Source organism: Eretmochelys imbricata, chromosome 6, assembly GCF_965152235.1.
Source record: "Eretmochelys imbricata isolate rEreImb1 chromosome 6, rEreImb1.hap1, whole genome shotgun sequence".
Taxonomy (NCBI): Eukaryota; Metazoa; Chordata; order Testudines; family Cheloniidae; genus Eretmochelys; species Eretmochelys imbricata.
Genome location: NC_135577.1, coordinates 24060862 through 24084441, shown reverse-complemented (window position 1 = coordinate 24084441; position 23580 = coordinate 24060862). Strand labels below are relative to the sequence as shown.

General features: G+C 43.3%; 1 protein-coding gene across 3 annotated transcripts in view; it reads left to right on the top strand.

Moving 5' to 3' along the window:
• Nucleotides 1–871: 871 nt before the first annotated feature.
• The window catches only part of CHID1 (chitinase domain containing 1), a 251785-nt gene continuing 229076 nt past the window's right edge, over nucleotides 872–23580 (top strand). For 2 of the 3 annotated variants that reach the window (XM_077819882.1, XM_077819884.1), the window contains exons 1-6: nucleotides 872–931; nucleotides 11925–12096; nucleotides 15191–15340; nucleotides 17639–17771; nucleotides 18310–18354; nucleotides 20783–20889. In XM_077819882.1, coding sequence (XP_077676008.1) covers nucleotides 11986–12096; nucleotides 15191–15340; nucleotides 17639–17771; nucleotides 18310–18354; nucleotides 20783–20889 — 546 coding nt within the window. In that variant the 5' untranslated portion in view covers nucleotides 872–931; nucleotides 11925–11985. Of the gene's footprint in view, nucleotides 932–4606; nucleotides 4664–11924; nucleotides 12097–15190; nucleotides 15341–17638; nucleotides 17772–18309; nucleotides 18355–20782; nucleotides 20890–23580 lie in introns of those variants that run through there. The other variant, XM_077819883.1, reaches the window with a different exon arrangement.

Genomic DNA, 23580 nt, shown 5'->3' with positions numbered 1-23580 from the left:
AAACTCCCTCCTGGAGCCCACATTCCCTTCTACACCCCAACCCCCTGTCCTGAGTCCCCTCCTGTACCCAAACTCCCTCCTGGAGCCCACACTCCCTTCTACACCCCAACCCCCTGTCCTGAGTCCCCTCCTGTACCCAAACTCCCTCCTGGAGCCCACACTCCCTTCTACACCCCAACCCCCTGTCCTGAGTCCCCTCCTGTACCCAAACTCCCTCCTGGAGCCCACACTCCCTTCTACACCCCAACCCCCTGTCCTGAGTCCCCTCCTGTACCCAAACTCCCTCCTGGAGCCCACACTCCCTTCTACACCCCAACCCCCTGTCCTGAGTCCCCTCCTGTACCTAAACTCCCTCCTGGAGCCCACACCCTGTACCCCAACCCCTCTCCCAAACTCCTCAGCCCCAGCCCAGAGCCCCCGCCCACACCCTGAACCCCTCATTTCTGGCCCCACCCTGGAGCCCCCAGCCCCACCCCAACCCCAGGGTTGGGGGAGAGCGAGGGACAGAGGAAGGGGGCAATGGAGTGAGCGGGGGCAGGGCCTCAGGGAAGGGGCAGGGCAGGGCAAGGGTATTTGATGTGTGCCATTAGGAAGTTGGCAACCCCATTTGCACCTGTGACCGGCCCAATAAGGCCTACTTCCATTTTTGAAGGGCGGGAAAGCGGATGAAATCAAACTAAATTTCCCTAGCGAACGCGGCTGCCCTGCCCGTTAATCTGCGAGAGCCGCCGGGGAGAAGCGGGACAGCTGCGGGCCCCGCACCCTGACGGCTCTGGGGAAAGTCCGAGCACTGCCGGCCACGGCGCAGGGAGCGTGGGCGGCCGCTTTAAGAGGGCGAGCGCGGGGGTGGGCCCCTCCTCCCCGCTCGCTTCCACTTCCGAGTCCGGGCCGCGGAGGGAAGCAGCAGGCGGCGGCGGCGGCAGCGGCCGGGGTAACAGCCGGGTGGGCGGCAGGGGTGGGGACTCGGCCGCGTCACGGCGGCGACTGCGCCAGCCTGGCTGCCGGGGCAGGGAGAGCGAGCGCCAGGCGGGCGGGCCCCAGCTCCGGCCCTGGAGGCGGCTCCCCGGTCCCGGCGCGCACGGCGTCGGGCTCTTCCCCTGCGTTTGGGTCAGCCCCTCGGCCCGTAGCGGTCGCTGAGGGAGGTGGGGCTCCCTCTCCCTCAGTTCCTCCTGCCCTCCCCCCGCGGTTAATAACTTCTCTGGAGGTCTCCTCTGCTGCCCAAGCATGCTGGAGAAATGTGGGGACAGGGTGGCTGGTGTGTCTCCTTCTCCCCTTTACCCAGTGGCGGGTGGCCTCTTCCCCCAGTGGACCTGTGGGGATAGCCCTCGGCTGCCCTGGGGCTGTCTTTGCACCAAGAGGTGGTGGTGGGAATTATTTGGAGAGGGTGGCTGTGGGTGTCCCCCTGTTGCGTTGGTGTTCGGGACTTTAAGGCCAGAAGGGGCCATCATGACTGGTTGCAAGCCCCAGAGCCTCACCCCCTCGCTCCTGTTGTAGGCATATCACCCCTGCTTGAGTAACTGAAAATCCTGGCGTTTTGCTTTAAAGATTTCAAGTGACAGAGAATTCGCCAGTCACTCTCGCTTAAACCAGCAAGTGACCCCCTCGCCCTCCAAAAGTCTGCAGAGGAAGGAGGAAAAATCTACTCATTTGATTTGGGGAAAAATTTCTTAACGGCCCTTAAATATGGCAGTCAGTTGGACCCTGAGCATGTTGGTCAGACCTACCGGTCAGACCTACCAGCCAGACACCTAGAAAAGAGTTCTCTGTAATTCAGTGCCCTTTCGGTTTAGTGTCCCATCTGCGGGTTCCTGGGTCTACTCTATCTAAGCTGCTCTATTCACCATGAGCAGTGACTCCTTCCAACTGTTTCACCCCTCCCAGGAAGGCTTAACCTCCACTTTCATCCTTTAGGTAGCAAGTAGCCACTCTGGTGGGGTTTGTAAATATTTTCATATTTGATGACAAGTACGTAATGGGGTTACTACTTATTCAGCTGACAAATAAGCTGCAAACAATATGCAAATTCTTAGGGCAACATTTCCTTATTTGGGAGTTGTCAGAAAAGGGGTGCCATTTTTGGGGGATAACTAGAGGCACTAGCAACTAGAAGTAGGCTGGGATGAAAGTAAAATGCAGGTCTTACTGATACAGGACTGCTCTGGCCCCCTGAAAGGGTGGGGCCTCGGGTGGAAGGGTCAGGACTGGGGGTCAGGGTCCCCCAGCCAGTCCATCTGCGCTCCCCGGCCCTTGCTGCGTGGGGCTCCAGCGGCTATTTAAAAGGCCGGGGCTCTGGCTGGTGCTGCTGCAGTAGTGGCAGTGGTGGCTGAAGCCCCGGGCCCTTTTAAATCACAGCCCCGGGGCAGCTACTACTACTTCTCCCCCAGCCCCGGCCCAGCCCCACTGTCGGTGGCCAGGGTGCGAAAGGGGCAGTGGCGTTTGAGCACTGCCGCAGCAGTGCTTTAATCAGAGTTCTTAAAGCACTGCTGCTACAGCGCTTTAAAGTCAGCGGTACGGGCCGGTACTGGCAGCTACCCTTTATTGGCTTGCCGTACCAGCCCGTACCCCCTTACTTTCATCTCTGAAGTAGTTCCAATATGGAATTTAAACAAACCTTTAATCTGAATTTAAATTTATAAACACTTCTAGTCATTGTGTTAATACTCTTAAATTGGTTTACAAAACACAAGTTTAAAAAAACATTTATAGCACTTAAATGGAAACTTGGCTTTAAAAAAACCAACATTTGTATAATGTTGGCTACTTATTTGTTTAAAAAGTATAACTCCATTATCCATTTGTTTTCAAATATCTTGCCTATATTGGAGCAATTCTCTGAAGCAAAGCGAAATGCTGAAAGTAAACACAGAGCATTAATTGTACCATATAAGTAAACTGGATTTTTAAGAGAGTTTCAGTGTTTACTCTAAACTGTTATTGCTTCTTGCTGTCCTTTTTCACATGAATTATATTGATGATACACCTTCAGGACATCTCCATTATTTCTTCAATAGGGTCTCAAAGATGAATGCAAGTTCCAAATTCAAACAAATTCTGAGAGGATAAACCTATTAAATCTGAGTGTTGGCATCATGGGAAAGGAAGTTAATCGTATTGACCACCTTGTCATGACAGAACTAACATCTTAAAGGCCCCATTTATTTCCAGAGTTGCACTTCTTCAAAATAAGTGTAATAAACCAAATTAGTTAAAACAGTGCAAAACCATGTGTGGACACTCTTAATTCAACTTAAACCTGGTTTATACTGATTTACTGAAACTCAAATTAGCATCTAGTTTTGCATCAGTTTAACCAGTGATGAGCTGCCAGAAGCTGAAGAACTGGTTCCTTCAGTCGCTCCGGGATTTTGGCGGCATGTCCTTCAGTCGCTCCGGGTCTTCAGCGGCACTGAAGGATCTGCTGCTGAAGTGCTGCCGAAGGCCCAGAGCGAGTGAAGGGCCCACCGCTGAAGGCCTGGACTGCTGCCGGGTGAGTAAAAATTCTCAAGGAGCTTCCCCAGCTCTGGCGGGATGAAAAGGACCGTCCTGCGGGCCACATGTGGCACACTTTGCCCACCCATTTAACAACTGGTTCTAAACCGGCTTCAAAATTTAATAACCGGTTCGTGCGAACCGGCTCCAGCTCACCACTGAGTTTAACTGAAGGTGTTTTGAACCGATTTAGTTAAGCCAGAGCAACTTTGAATATAGGGAAAGGCCAAAGGGGTGTTAGATCTCATTTGGATACTACAGTGGCATGCAATATAGGAAAACCTCACTGCTGAGTTCATTAAAGAACTTTTGGGTTTTAATCCTCTTTGTGCCCTTCTCAAGCTGGAATCTTAGAGAAGTTTGCTGCAGACAAATTTGAAAGAGGCTTTCCAGGCAGGTAGAACAACTTAAATCAGCGGTTCTCAAACTTTAGCAACCCGAGGACTTTAAACTTTAGCAATTTAAATTTTTTTGTGGACCCCTAAGTCCCCCGCCCTACTTAGCCCCAGGCTCTGCCACCACTCCACCCCTTCCCCCAAAGTCCCCCCTCTACCTTTTCACACCCCTGTTCCACCTCTTTCCCATTGCCCCCTCTGCCAAGCGCGCCCTGTCCCCCATTCCTCCCCCTCCCTCCCAGTGCCTCCTGCATGCCACTGAACAGCTGTTCCTTGGCATGCAGGAGGCGATGGGAGGGAGGGGGAAGAGTTGAGTTGATCAGTGGGGCCTGCGGACCCCCTGGAATGAAGGGCCTGCCTTGCGGACCCCAGTTTGAGAAACGCTGGATTAACGGGCAAACGGGGGAAGTCCCAGATGACTGGAAAAAGGCTAATGTAGTGCCAATCTTTAAAAAAGGGAAGAGGGAGGATCCTGGGAACTACAGGTCAGTCAGCCTCACCTCAGTCCCTGGAAAAATCATGGAGCAGGTCCTCAAAGAATCAATCCTGAAGCACTTACATGAGAGGAAAGTGATCAGGAACAGTCAGCATGGATTCACCAAGGGAAGGTCATGCCTGACTAATCTAATTGCCTTCTATGATGAGATTACTGGTTCTGTGGATGAAGGGAAAGCAGTGGATGTATTGTTTCTTGACTTTAGCAAAGCTTTTGACCCGGTCTCCCACAGTATTCTTGTCAGCAAGTTAAAGAAGTATGGGCTGGATGAATGCACTATAAGGTGAGTAGAAAGTTGGTTAGATTGTCAGGCTCAATGGGTAGTGATCAATGGCTCCATGTCTAGATGGCAGCCGGTGTCAAGTGGAGTACACCAGGGGTCGGTCCTGGGGCCGGTTTTGTTCAATATCTTCATAAATGATCTGGAGGATGGTGTGGATTGCACTCTCAGCAAATTTGCGGATGATACTAAACTAGGAGGAGAGGTAGATATGCTGGAGGGCAGGGATAGGATACAGAGGGACCTAGACAAATTGGAGGACTGGGCCAAAAGAAATCTGATGAGGTTCAATAAGGATAAGTGCAGGGTCCTGCACTTAGGACGGAAGAACCCAATGCACCGCTACAGACTAGGGACCGAATGGCTAGGCAGCCGTTCTGCGGAAAAGGACCTAGGGGTGACAGTGGACGAGAAGCTGGATATGAGTCAGCAGTGTGCCCTTGTTGCCAAGAAGGCCAATGGTATTTTGGGATGTATAAGTAGGGGCATAGCGAGCAGATCGAGGGACGTGATCGTTCCCCTCTATTCGACATTGGTGAGGCCTCATCTGGAGTACTGTGTCCAGTTTTGGGCCCCGCACTAGAAGAAGGATGTGGATAAGTTGGAGAGAGTCCAGCGAAGGGCAACAAAAATGATTAGGGGTCTGGAACTCGTGACTTATGAGGAGAGGCTGAGGGAACTGGGCTTGTTTAGTCTGCAGAAGAGAAGAATGAGGGGGGATTTGATAGCTGCTTTCAACTACCTGAGAGGTGGTTCCAAAGAGGATGGTTCTAGACTATTCTCAGTGGTAGAAGAGGACAGGACAAGGAGTAATGGTCTCAAGTTGCAGTGGGGGAGGTTTAGGTTGGATATTAGGAAAAACTTTTTCACTAGGAGGGTGGTGAAACACTGGAATGCGTTACCTAGGGAGGTGGTAGAATCTCCTTCCTTAGAAGTTTTTAAGGTCAGGCTTGACAAAGCCCTGGCTGGGATGATTTAATTGGGGATTGGCCCTGCTTTGAGCAGGGGGTTGGACTAGATGATCTCCTGAGGTCCCTTCCAACCCTGATAGTCTATGATTCTATGGAATCATTGGTTACATCGGTTTTACAAAGCTACAGCTTTGCTGGAAAACGTGCACTGTTGCAGTTTTAGGTATTTTTAAAAAAGCATTTATAGCTCAGTTAATGCGTTTTCAACACTTGGACTGTCACTACTACTGAGTTATCTTACTCAACTTTTACAACATTGCTGTAGCCAAAGAACAAAATATTAAAAAGAAGGTTCCAATACTGGCTGTCAGTTGAACTGCTATTTGCAGAACTCTGGCCCAGCATAAAATGCCTTCTGCATATTCAAGAGCAAATGTTTATTGAATAAAGTTGGCATATGGATATCATATGCTTGGATGTGAGGAAGTGCTGAAGTGTGAACACTTTCAGAACACGTTTGCCATCTGACTGCAGTTCAGCAAGGGTTTTTCTGTTTGTTTCTTTGGAACTTGCCATCTTCAGCAGTTGCAGTGCTATTGCTGAGGAATTGTTCCAAATATTGAAACTAGTAGTGAACCTCTTCAGTTCAATAAAAGAAAAGGAGTACTTGTGGCACCTTAGAGACTAACCAATTTATTTGAGCATAAGCTTTCGTGAGCTACATGAAGTGAGCTGTAGCTCACGAAAGCTTATGCTCAAATAAACTGGTTAGTCTCTAAGGTGCCACAAGTCCTCCTTTTCTTTTTGCGACTACTGACTAACACGGCTGCTACTCTGAAACCTCTTCAGATCAATGTTTGTCAGCTTCTGGTGGAGCCAGTATTTGGTCTATAGTTTTCACAGATTTGCATTAACTATCTGGGTACTTAAATGATCCTCATCACCATTTTACCTAGGAACCTCCTCCCATGAGTTTAAACGTGGTGCTCTTCCTCCTTTGCTACCAAAAAGCAGGCTTTAGGGAGGTTTTGGTGTCTTATTGGAAAGAATCTGAGAATGAAGTACTGTTGAGGGGAAAGCTTGGGAAAAGAGTTGTGCTTCAAGCTAAGTGCACAGAGGTTAATGGTTTGTCTTTAGCTAGTAGGAGGGAAGGTTGGTTGGCTAGCCTCTGCAGCAGGGGTTCTCAAACTTCATTGCACCATGACGACCTTCTGACAACAAAAATTACTGCACGACTTGAGGAGGTGGGACCAAAGCCGAAACCCAGCCTCTGCTGCCCTGGCCTGGGGGGCCAAAGTCAGAGCCCGGGGGCTTCATACCCAGGAGGTGGCCTGTAACCTAAGCCCCGTGACCCAGGGCTGAAAGCTCCAGCAAATCTAACACCAACTTTGGCGACCCTATTAAAAAGGGGTCGTGACCCACTTTGGGGTTCTGACCCACAGTTTGAGAACCACTGCTCTACGGCTTGCAGGGATGGCAGTTGCAGACCCCATCAGCTTGTTATGTCTTGTGGGGATGTTGGTTGACCCCAACCAACCTAGGCCTGCAGAGGGTGGGCTTTTTCAGGGGCTCCTCACTGAGCTTCCTGAGGCTCATAGTATTGCTAAGACTTGATCTTTTCTTTTGTTCAAGGCCTTCGTCTCATAGAATATCAGGGTTGGAAGGGACATCAGGAGGTCATCTAGTCTAACGCCCTGCTCAAAGCAGGACCAAATCTTCTTGACTACTGAAGTCTGCTCTTGCCTTGATGCCAGTCACGCTGCCTCCTTAGTTTATTCAAAACACTGCTGCTAGGATCACTTTCGTGGCTTGTGACTCCAGCATCACCACTCCTTCTGCATCCTTCCTCTGGCTTCCCCTCTACTGTATCAAATTTATTTTTGCCTTTGCCTCTGAGGTCCTTCACTGTTTAGCACCACCGTATCAGATCTACTAGCTTATTGAGTTCTCCATCCCAATCTTTGCTCTACCACTGCCAGCTTCACCCTCATGCACGTTTGTTTTATTCCAGGTTGCCCGGTGTAGGGAAGCTTCCTGTCATAATTCATAAAGCTTTCACCTTATCCTCTTTTAATCCTTCTTTAAACACATTTTTGCCATGTGGCATATACATGGCTTCTGTCTAGCATAGATTAGACAAATGCTTTTTGCTAGACTTTTCCCACCTCTTCCTCACCCACCCTCACTCCATTTGCCTGTTTCATCCACCCATTGTGTCCTGCCTGACATGTAGGTTGAGACGTCTCTGGGGCATGGACTCTTTATTATGCATCTGATCCTTGACTGGGCCTTAATAATCTATTTCTGGCTCAATTCAGAAGCTGCAACAACACAGTCTGGAGTCAGCGGCAGGAGACTTAACTTCTATAATTTTTTTCTTAGTAACTTACATTTTGCTTTGTACTTATAAAATAGCTATAGGAGTAGCCTGGGTCCATAGCTCCAAGTAATAGGAAGTGGGAAAACAAACAAATACTATGTCATGTCACTCTAAGGTATGTCTTCACTGCAATTGGCAGCGTGATTGCAGCGCCTAAAGATGTACCTGAGCTAGCTTTAATCTAGGTGGTGCATGTACCAATAGCAGTGAAGATGTAGCAGCCCAGAGTTCAAAGTGGGCTGGCTGTCCCAGTACGTATGCAGGCCCTCTGTGCTGCTGTGGCTTCACGGCTATTGGTACTTGCACGAGTCAGATTAAAGCTATCATGAGTATGTCTACATGTAGTGAAATCACCTTTGCCCCCTCCCATGTAATTGTAGTGCAGGCATACACTAAATATGCCAACGTTTCTCGACACTCACACCTTGGAGAGCTTCTCTGCACTGGACTAGTGTTTGGAGGATTGGGGCTTTTTTTAGCCAAGTTAAAACAGAGAAGTAGAAGTAAAGGGCAGCTTTCTTCACATGGGGTAGAGGGACAGATGAGGGAGACAAGCAGTCCTAATTTACTTGTTACTGTAATAGTTCTCTTGTAAACAAGATGGTTAATTTATTGACCCTGTTTTCTCCCAGGGAAGGGGACATTTTCAACTCGCCCCCTGCATTTCACTACTCATTGAGTACTCCTTTTGATCCTCTTAACAACTTCCTTGCCTGCCTTTGGTGTGATGGTATCTACACCCTATTAACATCTAATATGCTTTTAATTTTGAAATACTAAAACACACTTTTCAGCAAGATCAACAAAACCAACTTGAGGTCTGTAAGCATAGCAATCTTGGTGGTGTGAGCCAATAAAAGTTAGTCTTCAAAGTCAATAGCAGAGATTTTTATTAAATGCCATTTTAGAAAACCGTTCAAATCTGTACAAAATCTACATTGTGATAAAATGTGAATTTTGGGGCATAATGTATGAAGAAGCTGATTTTTGTGGGATCTCAGTTTTATTGAAGTCAGTTTAACTTGACTATAGAACAGCTATTGCTTCATAATTAAAACACTGTTCCTAATATGAATCCCTGTATCCTGCTCTTAGCCTCTTTTTTTTTTATGTTAAAAACTGATCATTTACACTTCCATCCCTTAACCAGTTTTTAATTAAATTATTGTCATCATATTACTCCTCATGCCTTGACTACTTGGTTTCCTCAGTGACCACTTGAGGGAATTACACAGAGGAATACCAGCCCAACTTGTGGAAAAGAAAACTTTTCCTCAAACCTCTTTTTGATTATATTTGTTATGAGTGTAAAGAATAACTTGACATTCAATATTATGTGGTCTGTGGATAGGACCGTTCTGTTCAGTACTGTTTCAGGTAACCCATCATCTGGAGCTTGGAAAAGATCCCTAGTTATTTTTTAAACCACAAGTGCCCATAATTTGCCACCACTGTGTTGCATCATTGTCTTGCAAGAAGCTTGAGTGCGACAATTCAGATGTTAAGAATAAATGCACTCAATCATATTTGTTTGTTAAACCTGTATCTCTCTTGGTTGACTTGAAACTTAAAGGCTAAGTCCACCAGGAATGAAAACCTGAATTTGGATAGGTTTTCCCCATATTCTACTGCTACAAGAAACACATGGGGTGGTGGATTCCATTCTAGGGGTCTGGAGGCAGCATTTCACCCTCAGACTGGGCCATAGACACTTTTGTGAACTTGCTTTGTTTTTGACACGTGACAAAATAAAAAATTCTCTATGTAAACTTAGCAGGGGTTGTTGTTGTTTTCTCCCTCCTTTATGAAGTTAAAGTGCTTCCCCAATCAGAAGCACTCTTGTATAACTATTTGTAGGATGGCTAAAAATCTAAACTGACAGTAGTGATTAAAACAGAAGTTGGATGCTGTTCTGACTTTCAAACAAAGTCCAACTCTCTCTGCCAAGAAACTACTAGCCACTTGGGGGTGTCTCCCATTTCCTCCAGTCAGAATTTCCTGATGTCCATTTTATAAACATTGGTGACTGTAAAGGCTTCTCTTAGGGTTTTTTTTCTTGTAAATCTATTGCTTCAACCTTCAAAATAGCAATAGTTTAGTCCCTAAACTGGCATTTACATAATCATGGGAAGAGCCAGTACTGGGATTCTAGTTTATTCTTGGAATTATGTGATATCGTGTCACTGGATGGCTGCCTATGCTGCCACGGAATGTCACTTGTGAAAGGCAAAGAGCTGTATTTGTTTGTCTGTGGTTACATCGTTATTTCTAAAAGACCTAGTAAGAACCAGTTGTGAAACTGATCAATATAGATGCATTTCAAAATTTATTTATTTTTCATAATCAAAACTTACTGAGCAGCCAAAGTATTTTCATCAATACAGGATGTCTGGTTGATGATTTAGTTGGGGTGGGTTCTGCTTTGAGCAGGGGGTTGGACTAGATGACCTCCTAAAGTCTCTTCCAACCCTAATCTTCTATGATTCTATGGAGAACTAGTTTATTGTCTGCTTTTATGATTCAAGGAAAGGCACAGGTGGGGACTTTACAAAAAACTGAAACAAACACAAACTGCATGTCACACTTGAGACAGTTCAGGGGCTTGACTTTCAGAGGGTGAGCACGATCAACGTTTTCTAAAGAGGCCTCCTATATGAAGTCTCAAGTTTGACATGTAACTGACACACAAAATTACTAATCACTTCTGAAAATACTGGCTCAAAAGTATTTGGTCATGTGACAGTCATGTATGAATGTGAGTGAATACAGTAGGCTAGCAAGTGCAGAATATCTAATCTATTCAAATTAAAGAGGTCAGACTCACTATTAAAGTTCATTTTACAAACGATTTATAATTAAATAAAAAAATAGTGGAAGTTATAAGCATGTTATGGACATGAGTAGTATGGGTTAGATGGTTATAAGCACATCACTAGAAGGTGGTATAGATGAGCTATGGTTATAAGCAATCTTTTGACCTCTTGGTCTTTAGTAAATGCTTTATCTCTTTTTTTTATAAACCTTCTATTCAAACTAGCGATAAACAGAACCTTAATATAGTCTGACTAATAAAATCATGTCTTATGGAAGGAGATAGCTATGTTAAACTTTACAGAGCAGCAAAGAAACATAGAACATGAGAAACTGTAAAATATTCATATCTAATGTCCTCATCTTGATATTACTTCCCTTTGTCTTTAATGCTCAAGACAGGATGGTCTGTTGCTTTATTTCATGTGCCCTTGCTGCTTATTTTCTTTGTGCCAATGATAGTTAAGGGCCAGCCATGTAATCAATGCTGTACATGACCCAAAAAGTACAGGTCCTGCCTTGGAGAGTCTAAATCTAAGGATTGACTTGAAGGAGGGTGATCTCTTAAATCACTTTTATTTTTAAAATTAAAGGCTTTGTGATTTGGGCATTGATTTGGGTTTTAAATGACAAAAGGAAGGGGCTCCTAGTTCAGAGGGTATTCAGCCCATGGGGGAAGCTTGGAAGATAGTGGGATGACTGGAATGGGAGAGGCCTTTCAAGACTGACCTTGCTGGAACTATAAAAGGAGAGTAGGGATGCAATCCAAAACAATCTCAGAATTGTAGATTGGAAGTAGGTGTGCAGGCCCTAAAGTTAGGATGCAAAGTTTAATGCAGTGGATGGGGGCACAAGTGCAACCAGTGGTGATTGGATTGGGAAGGGAAGGCTTTTTTGATTGTAGTATCTTGGGAACACTTAAATGATGTGTGGCCATTGGAGGTTACAGTAATCCTGGTGGAGCTGACCTCTGTGTAAACGGGCTATCCCATTTGCTTGGCCTTATGATAGAAGGTGCCACTATACCAAAAATTTCTGAATAAGACATTGTGAAAGTATAGTGGACAGAATGATTTGCTAAATACAGTCAACTGTTTGTCATGCAAAGTCTTAAACAAGAAAATTTGACTCCTCTTTAACTGTTGTATTCTTGTATTCACAGAAGAAAGAATCAAAAGTCTAGTCTCTTTTAAGCAGAGCTGATTGGCATAGTGGAAATTGCCATGAGACTTCTCTGTACTGCACTTTCTTTGGCCTTGATTTACCAGCTGGTTGATGCTACGTTATCAAAGACAGATGCAAAGAAAATGGCTTCAGAAACGCTGGAGGAAAAGGTATAAGAACTAGCTGTTCATGACAACTTGTACTCCAAAGTGAGTTAACAAAGAATATTGGCAGATGCTGAAGAGTTTTTCTACTGGAATTAATTTATGATGGTTTAGTACAAAACCAATAGTATAACTAAAGTATACTGATACTGAATAGTCTTAACTACAGCTGGATCATGGGTTTTTTTAAAATTGAAAAGTCACAATTTTAAAAGTATTACCAAGGAAGACAAGCTGTTTAGCTGATATTGAACTTGTAAGAATAACTACCTGCACAGTGTTAAGTTCACTACATAGCAAAACATAAAGGTGTAAATTGTCTTGCTTAAAGGAACATTTAAAATTTTGGAACTGTGTAGCTAAAATGTCAAGCTTCTGATAAAGCACCTTTTAGTATCCAGAACTCATTGCTTAAAGCAAGGGTGGTTCTGGGTGCCTTTAATGTTAAAAACAGTGCTTTGGGCAGGCTTAAGAGCAACAGGACTAGACGTCCTCAATCCTGCCATAACTTCTTGTACCTGCTTCTGCTGCTTCACTTTTAGCATTGCTGCTACTAGTGAATGTCCTCATGCAGAGTCTGGGAAAGGGTGTGCACACTGAATGTAAAACAAGATTTCCCAACGATCAGGTGCAGAGGGAAAATAGAAGGACCAAGAGCCCTCTGGAATCCCCATAGAAAGTTGAAGGTGAGGATGACAGGGATTCTCCAAAGTAAATGGTGAAAGAGTTATTAGAAAGAGAGAAGAAGAACCAGGAAAGGACAGAGTCACAGAAGCCAAGGAAGGGTAAGATTTCAAGAAGAGGAATGTGGTTGACATTGTTGAAGGTAGCTGACGGGAGAAGGAGGTTGAGGATGGACTATTGGTTCTGAGCTTTGGTTAGAAGGAGCTCATCTGAGAGTTTGAGAATGGTTTAAGTGGAAGTCAAGGGGCAGAAACTGCAATGGAGAGGGTCTAGGATGGAATTAGAGGAGAAGCACTTTGTACATGTTCAGTGAACTTTGAGACAGAAGAGAGACAGCATGGTAGCTGGAGAATCAGTGATCAAGGGTTGGTTTTTTAAGATGGGAGAGACTAAAATGTTCTTGTCTTATGAGGGGAAAAAGCCAGAGGACAGTGAGAGTTTAAGGAAAAGAGTGGGCACAACGGAGATCAGGGGATGGGATGGGTTCATCGGGGCAAATGGAGGGGCTAGAGGAAGAGAGCAGTCAAGTATATTGTCTGTGACAGGAAAAGGAGATGAGTTATAGGAGAGGGGAAGGTAAAATGATCTGAGGGGAGGAGGAAGGTCACGTATTTTTTCCATTTTCTCTTGGAAGAAATTTCAATACCCTGAGCTGGGAGAAAAGTGGAGGCAGGAGGAGGGGAAGACTTAAGGAGTCAGTCAAAGGTGGTTGGGGTTGAAGACATAGGATACAATTTAAGTGGGTAAAATAAAATAGTTCTAGCTAGGAAGAGGGCAGAAGTGAAGGAGGAGAGAATGAATTTGTAGTGGAGGAACTCAGCGTGGTTCCAGGATTTCTGATAAAGACACTTGCTGTGTGAGAGCAGGAGTGAAGGAAGTGATTGTAGGGGGTGAACAGGGCTTGGTGGTGTGGTAGGATGGACCTACTGACAGCAGAGAGGGGCAATGCTGAATGGTAATCATGGAAAACCAAGTGACAGGGCATGATAGAGGGGCCTGATGGGCGATGCTGAAAATGGTGTGCACAAAATTAAAAGCGTTCTTTAGAAAACAAACCTGTAGTTAGTTTTACAGTAGTGTTCAAGATATGCTAGGTACCGCTCGGAAAAGACAGTCCCTGGCTCCCAAATATATTCTGTACTCAAAGCAAACTGGGTACAGTAGCAAGTGGCACTATATCTGTACTCATACCACCTCAGGAGACTGTACTCAATCAAATATGACTAAAAATAGTGGGACGTTGATTTGACTTTTCTTTCCAGTCAACAACATCAATCAATAAATGCTGACAATTGTCCACTAAGTGTGCACCTTGTCAGGCCTTAGTGCTCTGCTTTTGGTTACTAGAACTCTGACTGGTCCTTACTCTTGCTCCTGATGCCTCTGATACGTTCATGGTTGTGGACACTTCGCTAGTGGTAAAAGCTGTATGAAGTGTCTCTACCTTCAAAACCCAAATCACAATGGAAGTTCAATACAAAATGTCTTAAATGTAATGGCCTCCTTAAAGTGTTTAACCAACACGCCAGACTGGGAACCCTTCACGCTTGCAATTGTTTTTTGATGTAATACTTGAGAGTACAGTTATACTCTGAAAAGAGACTATGCATCGCTTTATTCAGCTGATCTGCTGTGTGTCTGTAATCTTATCTTTCACTCCTATGAACACTACAAAACTCAGATCACTTAATTGTGGTAAGTTTTAAGTACTGATTCCTCACAAAACTGGAAATTAGTACATTGCCAATCAGTTGGGACTGTGTAAACCTAAACTAGGAGACAGTGGGGTTGTACTTAGAGAACTGGCCCTGCAGAATCTTTATTACTGGTGTGAGGAAACTTAGCTTGACTCCCAGAGTCCACGCTGGGTTTGCAAAACTGGCAGCTAGAAAAAAAAAACTTGTATGATATTGGGTATACAAATCATAAGACACAAACATGAACCCCACAGTACTGCTTTAGTCACTACTCACTGTAGAACAGCACTTAAACCTTGCTAATGGTGTCCTAGATTTGTCTGACTATAATTGCCAAGAGTTAAGTGTCTCAGGGTCTTCTTCCAAAAAGCAAAACATGTTAGAATACATTATGAACTTATTGCAAAATTGTCTTTTAACCTCTGAATGAGTGTCATACTGCTCATGTGTGGAGACTGGCACACTCTATTCCTATAGTAAATTGGCGTTCTCCTTTTTTCTGTTTGCAGAGGAAGTGTGTATAAAGTAAGACTTTAAATATTGCTGATACTGACAGCATTTCTGAGCTCTAGCCTGTTCCTTTTAACTAAGCTATACTGCATCATTTATAGGGAACACTAAAAGTGTAATGATGTGATTAGAGTGTACATTAACTCAAAGTAGTTAATTGTACAAATGCTGTTAATGAAAGTAATTCTAAAAATTGTTTTCCATCTTAGATTTGGCATTCAGACAAAATTGTACAAGACCGGGGTCTGGTAGTCACTGATCCAAAGGCAAAAGATATTGTGTTGGAACACAAAAGTTACTGTGCCAAGAAAACGAAGGAGAGACACTTCTTGGGAGATGTTCTGGGATATATCACCCCTGTAAGTAATAAAATACAAATCAGAGTCTCTGCTGAATACACAGCAGATTAGTAATATGCCAGGTTTCTCCATTCTTGCAGCCTCGGTAAGCAGATTCAGCCCAGCACCAGGTATAATATTGTACCTATCCCTTCAGTTTCCTTATTATAGCTACTTCTGATGCTTGGTCAAATAGCCACCCAAGAGAAGAAGGATGGTTCATCAGTTGGGTACTAGTCTGGAACTTGAACCTGCGTTTGTTTCCCTGTTCTGATACCGATTTCTGTGTGACTTCCATGCAAGTTGCATAGTCTCTCTCTCTCTCTCCCTCTCCGTGTGTGTGTGTGTCCGTGTCCGTCCAGATTTCCCAGGGGGATAATAGTATTTCTCTGTCTCACAGGGGTAGTATGAGATTGTGGTGTGGTCACATACTAGAGCAATGGGGACTGTATATGTACTATGGGTAGCTGCACAATGCAACTTGAATAATTTCAATACAGAGCAAAACTTTTTCTGCTGACACTAAACTAACTTTTATTTCCAAGCTCACTAGTATTCAAAACATCTCCCTAGATCCCTTTTAGAATAATGAACACACATTTTGATAATAGTAAAGGGCTGTGTAAACAAATAAGAAAAAGTGTAACCAGTTAAAAAAATTAATTGCTAATGATACCAACACTACGAACTGCAGCTCATCAGTTGCCAAACTGTTGACTTTTTTGTAGGGATGGCTAAGTAGAGGTTTGAAGGAGGGATTTGAAGGACAATGAGGAAATATTACCCCTTTGACTCAGTACAAACACATAACTGGACTTATTTCCCTCCCTTTGTAGGCTAGGAGTTTGTTTTGACAAGTATTCAGCTGTGTCCACTTGCCAGTTAAGCTTGGTGAAAGTTGACTTCCAAGTGAAGGGTCACTCAGGCTCCCAAACGAACTTTGCTTTTACTGTTAGCAGGGCCCTACCAAATTCCCTGTCCATTTTTGTAAATTTCGTTGTCGTAGCATTTTAAGTATCTGAATCCATGAAATTCAAGATTTTTAAGTCTTAAATTTCACAGTGTTGTAACTAAACATGAATAAGCATTTAAAAATGGCAAAATATAAACACGTTAAAGCCTTTAAGACTCAGCATTTTTCAAACCTATCCCTTGAAGTTCCTGTTATTTGGGGTTTGAAAAATACTTAGAACGTGAAGTAGTGGTATTTTCAGAGTCTTCTACACACTGAAATGGTGGCTTGGAGGGTGAAAACTGGACCACTTATTTCCATGTGTCAACTGCAAAGCCACATAATGACTTAGTTTTCATCTTTAGCTATTACACTGCTCATCACTTCAGTAGAAATTTCTAGGAAATGTGCTGCATTAAGAAAGGTCTTTTTTTTTTTTTTAAAGGTCTTGCATAAGAGTAAGGATGCAAGTGCTAAAGCAAAAATTGATGCACATTTGGCAGCACATGTTTTGGCCCTTAACATAGGAGTTGGCTAGAGGGGAAGAGAAGATGTTGTGGGGGACTGAGGGATAATTTCTTTTAAACAAGTCTTGGTCTAAAGCTATGTCTACACTATCTACAGTATGTCTACTGGTACAGTTGCACCGCTGCAGAGCTATAAGTGTAGACATGCCCTAAGAAAAAGGAATTTTAAATATTCAGATACAACAGTGATCTTTCAAAATTTTCATTTTTAACAGTTTCAAGTATCTGGAGTGAACTTGTTTTGATTAAAAACAAAATACTACAGGTCTCCCTGCAGCTTTTCTAGAAACTTCTTTTAGAATATGGCAAAATTCAGCAGACTCTGTTCACACTTCACTACAGCAAGTGTTTAGAATGCAGTAGATTCTGTTGGAAGCATTATCACTTATTAAGGAGGGAAAGTATAGTCACGGGAAGGCTAGGCCTTCTAGCAGACTCCACTTGGATATCCTGTGACTGTCTGGCTCTTCCATCCCTTACAAGAAAAGCAGGTGTGTGAAATTTCACAATTCCTAATTTCCATTGAAAAAAAAAATGGACTAAATAACCTATTAATTCCATTCCGCACTGGAGTCTCTCTTAAATTCAGTAAAATCTGTAGCTAAGATGGGCTTGTGCATTTACCTTTGCTAGACGTTTCTCGTGTGTATTCCATAGTCGATACTAAGTAATGAAGCTCTACAAACATGCTAAAACACTTCCTCCGAAGCCCACAAACTGACCTGCAGTGATCCTTCCAACACTTTTCCTTGTAATATACAGAAAAATTGTCATCTGGCAAGTAGTAAAGGTTGCTGTAGATCCTGTTGTAATGACTTTTTTCTTTTTCCTTTTTGCAAGTGGAACAACCATGGCTACGATATTGCTAAAGTGTTTGGAAACAAATTTACGTTGATCTCCCCAGTCTGGCTACAGGTGAAAAGAAAGGGAAAGGAGATGTTCCAGTTCACAGGGCTCCATGATGCTGACCAAGGTTCTTTATTTTCATTGCGTGTGGTGTTTGGATGTGTATATGAAATATTGAAATATATAGTCAGTATTGCCATAGGCTGAATGAAAGACACTAATAATGATTTAGTAAAATAATCCTTATGAAAATGGGACAGGCCACTAAAAATACCATCTTATTTAAACCTGTGCATTCCAAAGGATGATTGAAGCCTCCCCCCAAAAAATCAAAGCCTCAATATGCTGCAATCTGGTTGTTGTGACAAATGAGCCAGAAGAAATGCTGTTGCATTTCATGTGAAAGGCAGGGGAAACTTTTGTAAGGTAAAAATGTTGAACCACTGGTTTCCATATGGAATGGGGCAACTAGCTTTATTCTCTAGATATCAGTAAGGCTGTACTCACAATAGAATGACCTGTGAACAAGTAACACTTTCTCTTATGGGAGGAAGAAAGTTGCAATGTAACTACATACTTTACTTGAAGACGTCTCTTGAAAGAGACATTATAGATATTGATATTAGATATGCTCTTAGTTTAACATCTGTTTCATTGTTTGACAGATTGGATAAAAGATGTCAAGAAAAACTCTAAAAACATCAAAATAGGTGAGGCTGCATTTTAAGTTTCTTGTAGTCTTCTGCTTGTGGTGATTGGCACAGGCAAGGAAGCCTTTATTTCAGGAGTATGTGGATGGGCGATGTTAGCTGAGCAAAATAGTCCTCATGCACAGGCTTTTAAGGGAAAAGACTGGAGAGAAAAAAAAAAGTATAAAAGAGTGGATCTAGCATTATTTGGGTCAATTAATTATTGGTGGCTCAGTAATTGAGCTACCATGCCTGTTGGTGCCCTGAGGTTTTTGTCCTGAGAAATACCCCCAGCCCACCACCATTTTTTTTTCTTGGTTCAGACTCTTGGACTCTGTGTTCCTGCCATCTTCCTTCTGGATGAGAATTCCTTCAGAGCTGATTGCCATGTTCTTGTGGGGAGAGGTTGGCCTTGTGACCACAGTACCCATAAGATCTGGTTAGAGAATCAAACTGATGATCCAGCTAGAGTGTCTAGCATGATGATGCAGCAGATTACTGCATTTTCCTCTTAACCTGAAAGTCTGAGGTCTCTATAACAGTTTCCTATTTTAGAAAAATTGGAAAACATTGATATAGACACATCTGCTAAACAGATCACCTTACCTACTCCATGATCCTGCCAGTGATTGACATGCTTGCTTTATGCAGATGTCAAAATGTAAAGAGTGGATTGCAGAAGGATGAAATTCATTTAAATTAAAAGAACCCTCAACTTGAAATTTTTAACTGTCTTTTAAAATACAACTTTCTGATGAATATGAATTCTTTTCTTTTTAAATATGTCCTGATTCTCTTTATTAACCTAAAACAATTCTAAGCCTTTCTGCTCCTGTGGTTAGAATAGTTTTCCACCAGGTGGCACGTCCTCTTCTAGTCCACCTTGGATGACAGCCTTCCTAATAGCTCTCTTTCCTGCTTGCTTGTTGTATCTTCACTTCTAGTAACATGGGGGCAGAACTAGTAAACAGTCTTATGGAGCTTTGGGAAGAGCGTGTCTGAGATTCCTCAAAGGACAGAATACAAGAATGTTGTCATGAGTGCTAGAAATAATCAAAATAGCGAAACTGACTAGACTCAGTGCTGCTAAACACACAAAGGTAACAAACTAAAGTTTAAAAGTAAAATTCTTCATCTTTCCAGTGTAGTAATCTTAAGCATTGTGTCAATAATAGGTACAAAACTTCCAGAAGGAGACACTATTTTCAAGCTGGCATCCCTTTAAGATTATCATAGAATCATAGAATATCAGGGTTGGAAGGGACCTCAGGAGGTCATCTAGTCCAACCCCCTGCTCAAAGCAGGACCGATCCCCAATTAAATCATCCCAGCCAGGGCTTTGTCAAGCCTGACCTTAAAAACTTCTAAGGAAGGAGATTCTACCACCTCCCTAGGTAACGCATTCCAGTGTTTCACCACCCTCCTAGTGAAAAAGTTTTTCCTAATATCCAACCTAAACCTCCCCCACTGCAACTTGAGACCATTACTCCTTGTCCTGTCCTCTTCTACCACTGAGAATAGTCTAGAACCATCTTCTTTGGAACCACCTCTCGGGTAGTTGAAAGCAGCTATCAAATCCCCCCTCATTCTTCTCTTCTGCAGACTAAACAAGCCCAGTTCCCTCAGCCTCTCCTCATAAGTCATGTGTTCCAGACCCCTAATCATTTTTGTTGCCCTTCGCTGGACTCTCTCCAATTTATCCACATCCTTCTTGTAGTGTGGGGCACAAAACTGGACGCAGTACTCCAGATGAGGCCTCACCAATGTCGAATAGAGGGGAACGATCACGTCCCTCGATCTGCTCGCTATGCCCCTACTTATACATCCCAAAATGCCATTGGCCTTCTTGGCAACAAGGGCACACTGTTGACTCATATCCAGCTTCTTGTCTACTGTCGCCCCTAGGTCCTTTTCCGCAGAACTGGTGCCTAGCCATTCGGTCCCTAGTCTGTAGCTGTGCATTGGGTTCTTCCGTCCTAAGTGCAGGACCCTTCACTTATCCTTATTGAACCTCATCAGATTTGTTTTGGCCCAATCCTCCAATTTGTCTAGGTCCCTCTGTATCCTATCCCTGCCCTCCAGCGTATCAACCACTCCTCCCAGTTTAGTATCATCCGCAAATTTGCTGAGAGTGTGCAATCCACACCATCCTCCAGATCATTTATGAAGATATTGAACAAAACCGGCCCCAGGACCGACCCCTGATTGATTTTACAGCCCCTACTAATAACTCAGTTCTCCATTCAAAGTATCTACTTTGAGTCAACGTTCTTTAGTAACCCACTTTTGAAACAAAGGACAACATTGCATGAGCAATTTGCTTATCTATACTAACTGGAGTTAGAAAGTAGAGAAGCAAATCCTTTAGATATGGGAGATTTTCCTGTGAATTTATCAGTGTAATCAGAGCAATTGTAATTTCCATAATTACTTGTTTCTTTCTTCTCAGTTCCTCGGATTTTGTTTGATGGCTGGACTTACCAAGATTTTGAGAGTGTTTTTGGCAGTGAGGATGAGATAGAGGAGCTTTCCAAGACCATGGTGCAAATAGCCAAGGTAAAACCATTGCTAATACAAATGAGTTAACCAGTGGGATACCTGTTATCTGTCCCTCATAGCTGGATGATACCTTCACATCTTATAGTGACAATGACATTTCTATTCAAACAATAATTAGGTAGGATGTTAAACAGTAACTGCTAAATTTAAATATCTTAAATCTGCGGGACTAGACAACTTGCACCCAAGAATTCTAAAAGAGCTGAAGAGCTTTCCGAGCTGTTCAGTGAATCTCTTGGCATGATGCAGCAGTTCTAGAGGACCAGAAAAAAGTAGGGTTGTCGATTTTAATTGCAGTTAACTCATGTGATTGACACAAATTAATTGCGATTAAAAATAATTAATCGCGATTAATCATAGTTTTAATTGCACTGTTAAGCAATAGAATACCAATTTAAATTTATTAAATATTTTGGATGTTTTTCTACATTTTAAAATATAGCTATTTCAATTGCAACACAGAATACAAAGTGTACAGTGCTCACTTTATATTTTTATTACAAATATTTGCACTGTAAAAATAAGAAATATTATTTTTCAGTTCACATCATATAAGTATCATAGTGCAATCTCTTCATGGTGAAAGCACAACTAAAAAATCTACATTTGTAATTTTTTTTTTTGGTTACATAACTGCATTCAAAAACAAAACAATGTAAAACGTTAGAGCCTGCAAGTCCACTCAGTCCTACTTCTTGTTCAGCCAATCACTAAGAGAAACAAGTTTGTTTACATTTACAGGAGCTAATGCTGCCCACTTCTTATTTACAATGTCACCTGAAAGTGAGAACAGAAGTTTGCATGGCACTTTTGTAGCCAGCATTGCAAGGTATTTACGTGCTAGATATGCTAAACGTTTGTATGCCCCTTCATGCTTTAGCCACAATTCCAGAGGACATGCTTCCATGCTGATGATGCTCATTAAAAAATGGTTTAATTAAATTTATGACTGAACTCCTTGGGGGAGAATTGTATGTCTTCTGCTCTGTGTTTTACCTGTATTCTGCCATATATTTCACGTTATAGCAGTCTCGGATGATGACCCAGCACATGTTGTTCATTTTAAGAACACTTTCACGGCAGATTTCACAAAATGCAAAGAAGGTACCAATGTGAGATTTCTAAGGATAGCTACAGCACTTGACCCAAGGTTTGAGAATCTGAAGTGCCTTCCAAAATCTGAGAGGGACAGGGTGTGGGTCATGCTTCCAGAAATCTTTAAAAGAGCACCATGCCGATGCGGAAACTACAGAATCCGAACCACCACAAAAGAAAACTAGCCTTCTGTTGGTGGCATCTGACTCGGATGATGAAAGTGAACACGTGTTGGTCTGCACTGCTTTAGATAGAGCTTAAGAATAGGTATGCAGAGTTGGAAAATGAAGAAGGGGCTCAGCAGGTAGTTACTGAAGGTGGAAGGGCAAGGAAGAAAAGAGCGGCTAGCCCTATAGGAAAAGGGGAAGAGTTAATGGAGATTACACCAAATATGAGCCCCAGGAGGATACAGGATGGGTTAAAGAGGATTACAAGGGAGGATAGGAGTGGAAAGAACTTGCAGCCAGAGGGAACAGGGGATAGACTGGAGAATAGCACTGTCGCTAGGACAAGACAGGTCTATGTGATTGGGGACTCTTTACTGAGAAGAATAGATAGACCTGTAACCAGAGCTGATCCGGAGAATAGGAGGGTGTGCTGTCTTCCAGGTGCTAAGATACGGGATGTAGACCTGAGGTTGAAAAGGATTCTAAAGGGAGCGGGAAAGAATCCCCTAATTATCCTTCATGTGGGAACAAATGATACAGCTAGATTCTCGCTGGAAAGTATTAAGGGAGACTATGCTAGGCTGCGGAAGATGCTTAAGGAAATTGAGGCTCAGGTGATCTTTAGTGGGATTCCGCCTGTTCTTAGAGAAGGGCAACAAAAGTGTGACAAGATTATGACTATCAACAGATGGCTTAGGCAATGGTGCTATAAGGAGGGCTTTGGGATGTATGGCCACTGGGAGGCATTCATGGATAGAGGACAGTTCTCTCGGGATGGACTTCATCTGAGTAGGGAAGGAAATACACTTCTAGGATGGAGGCTGGCACAACTGATTAAGAGAGCTTTAAACTAGGAATTAGGGGGAGATGGTTGGGAGATGTCCAGCTAATCTCCACCCCAGAATTTAGCATTGAGAGGAAAGAAAACGGAGTAAGAATGGATACAGCCGTGGGTAGGAGGAAGGGCAGTGTAGATACAAGTCTAATAGGTTATACTGGTAGTAAAATGACCGTGCCTAATAGGGTACAGAATGTGAGTGAGGCCAAACAGCAAAAATTAAGATGTTTGTACACTAATGCGAGGATCCTAGGTAACAAAATGGAGGAACTAGAGCTACTGGTGCAGGAAGTGAAACCGGATATTATAGGGATAACAGAAACATGGTGGAATAGTAGTCATGACTGGGCTACTGAAGGGTATTTGCTGTTTAGGAAAGACCGAAATAAAGGTAAAGGTGGTGGAGTAGCACTGTATATCAATGATGAGATAGAATGTAAAGAAATAAGAAGAGATGAAGTGGGATATGACTGAGTCCGTCTAGGCAAAAATTAAATTGGGGAAGAAAACTACTAGAGCCTCCCCTGTGATAGTGCTTGGGGTGTGCTATAGACCGCCGGGATCGAATTTGGGTATGGATAGAGCCCT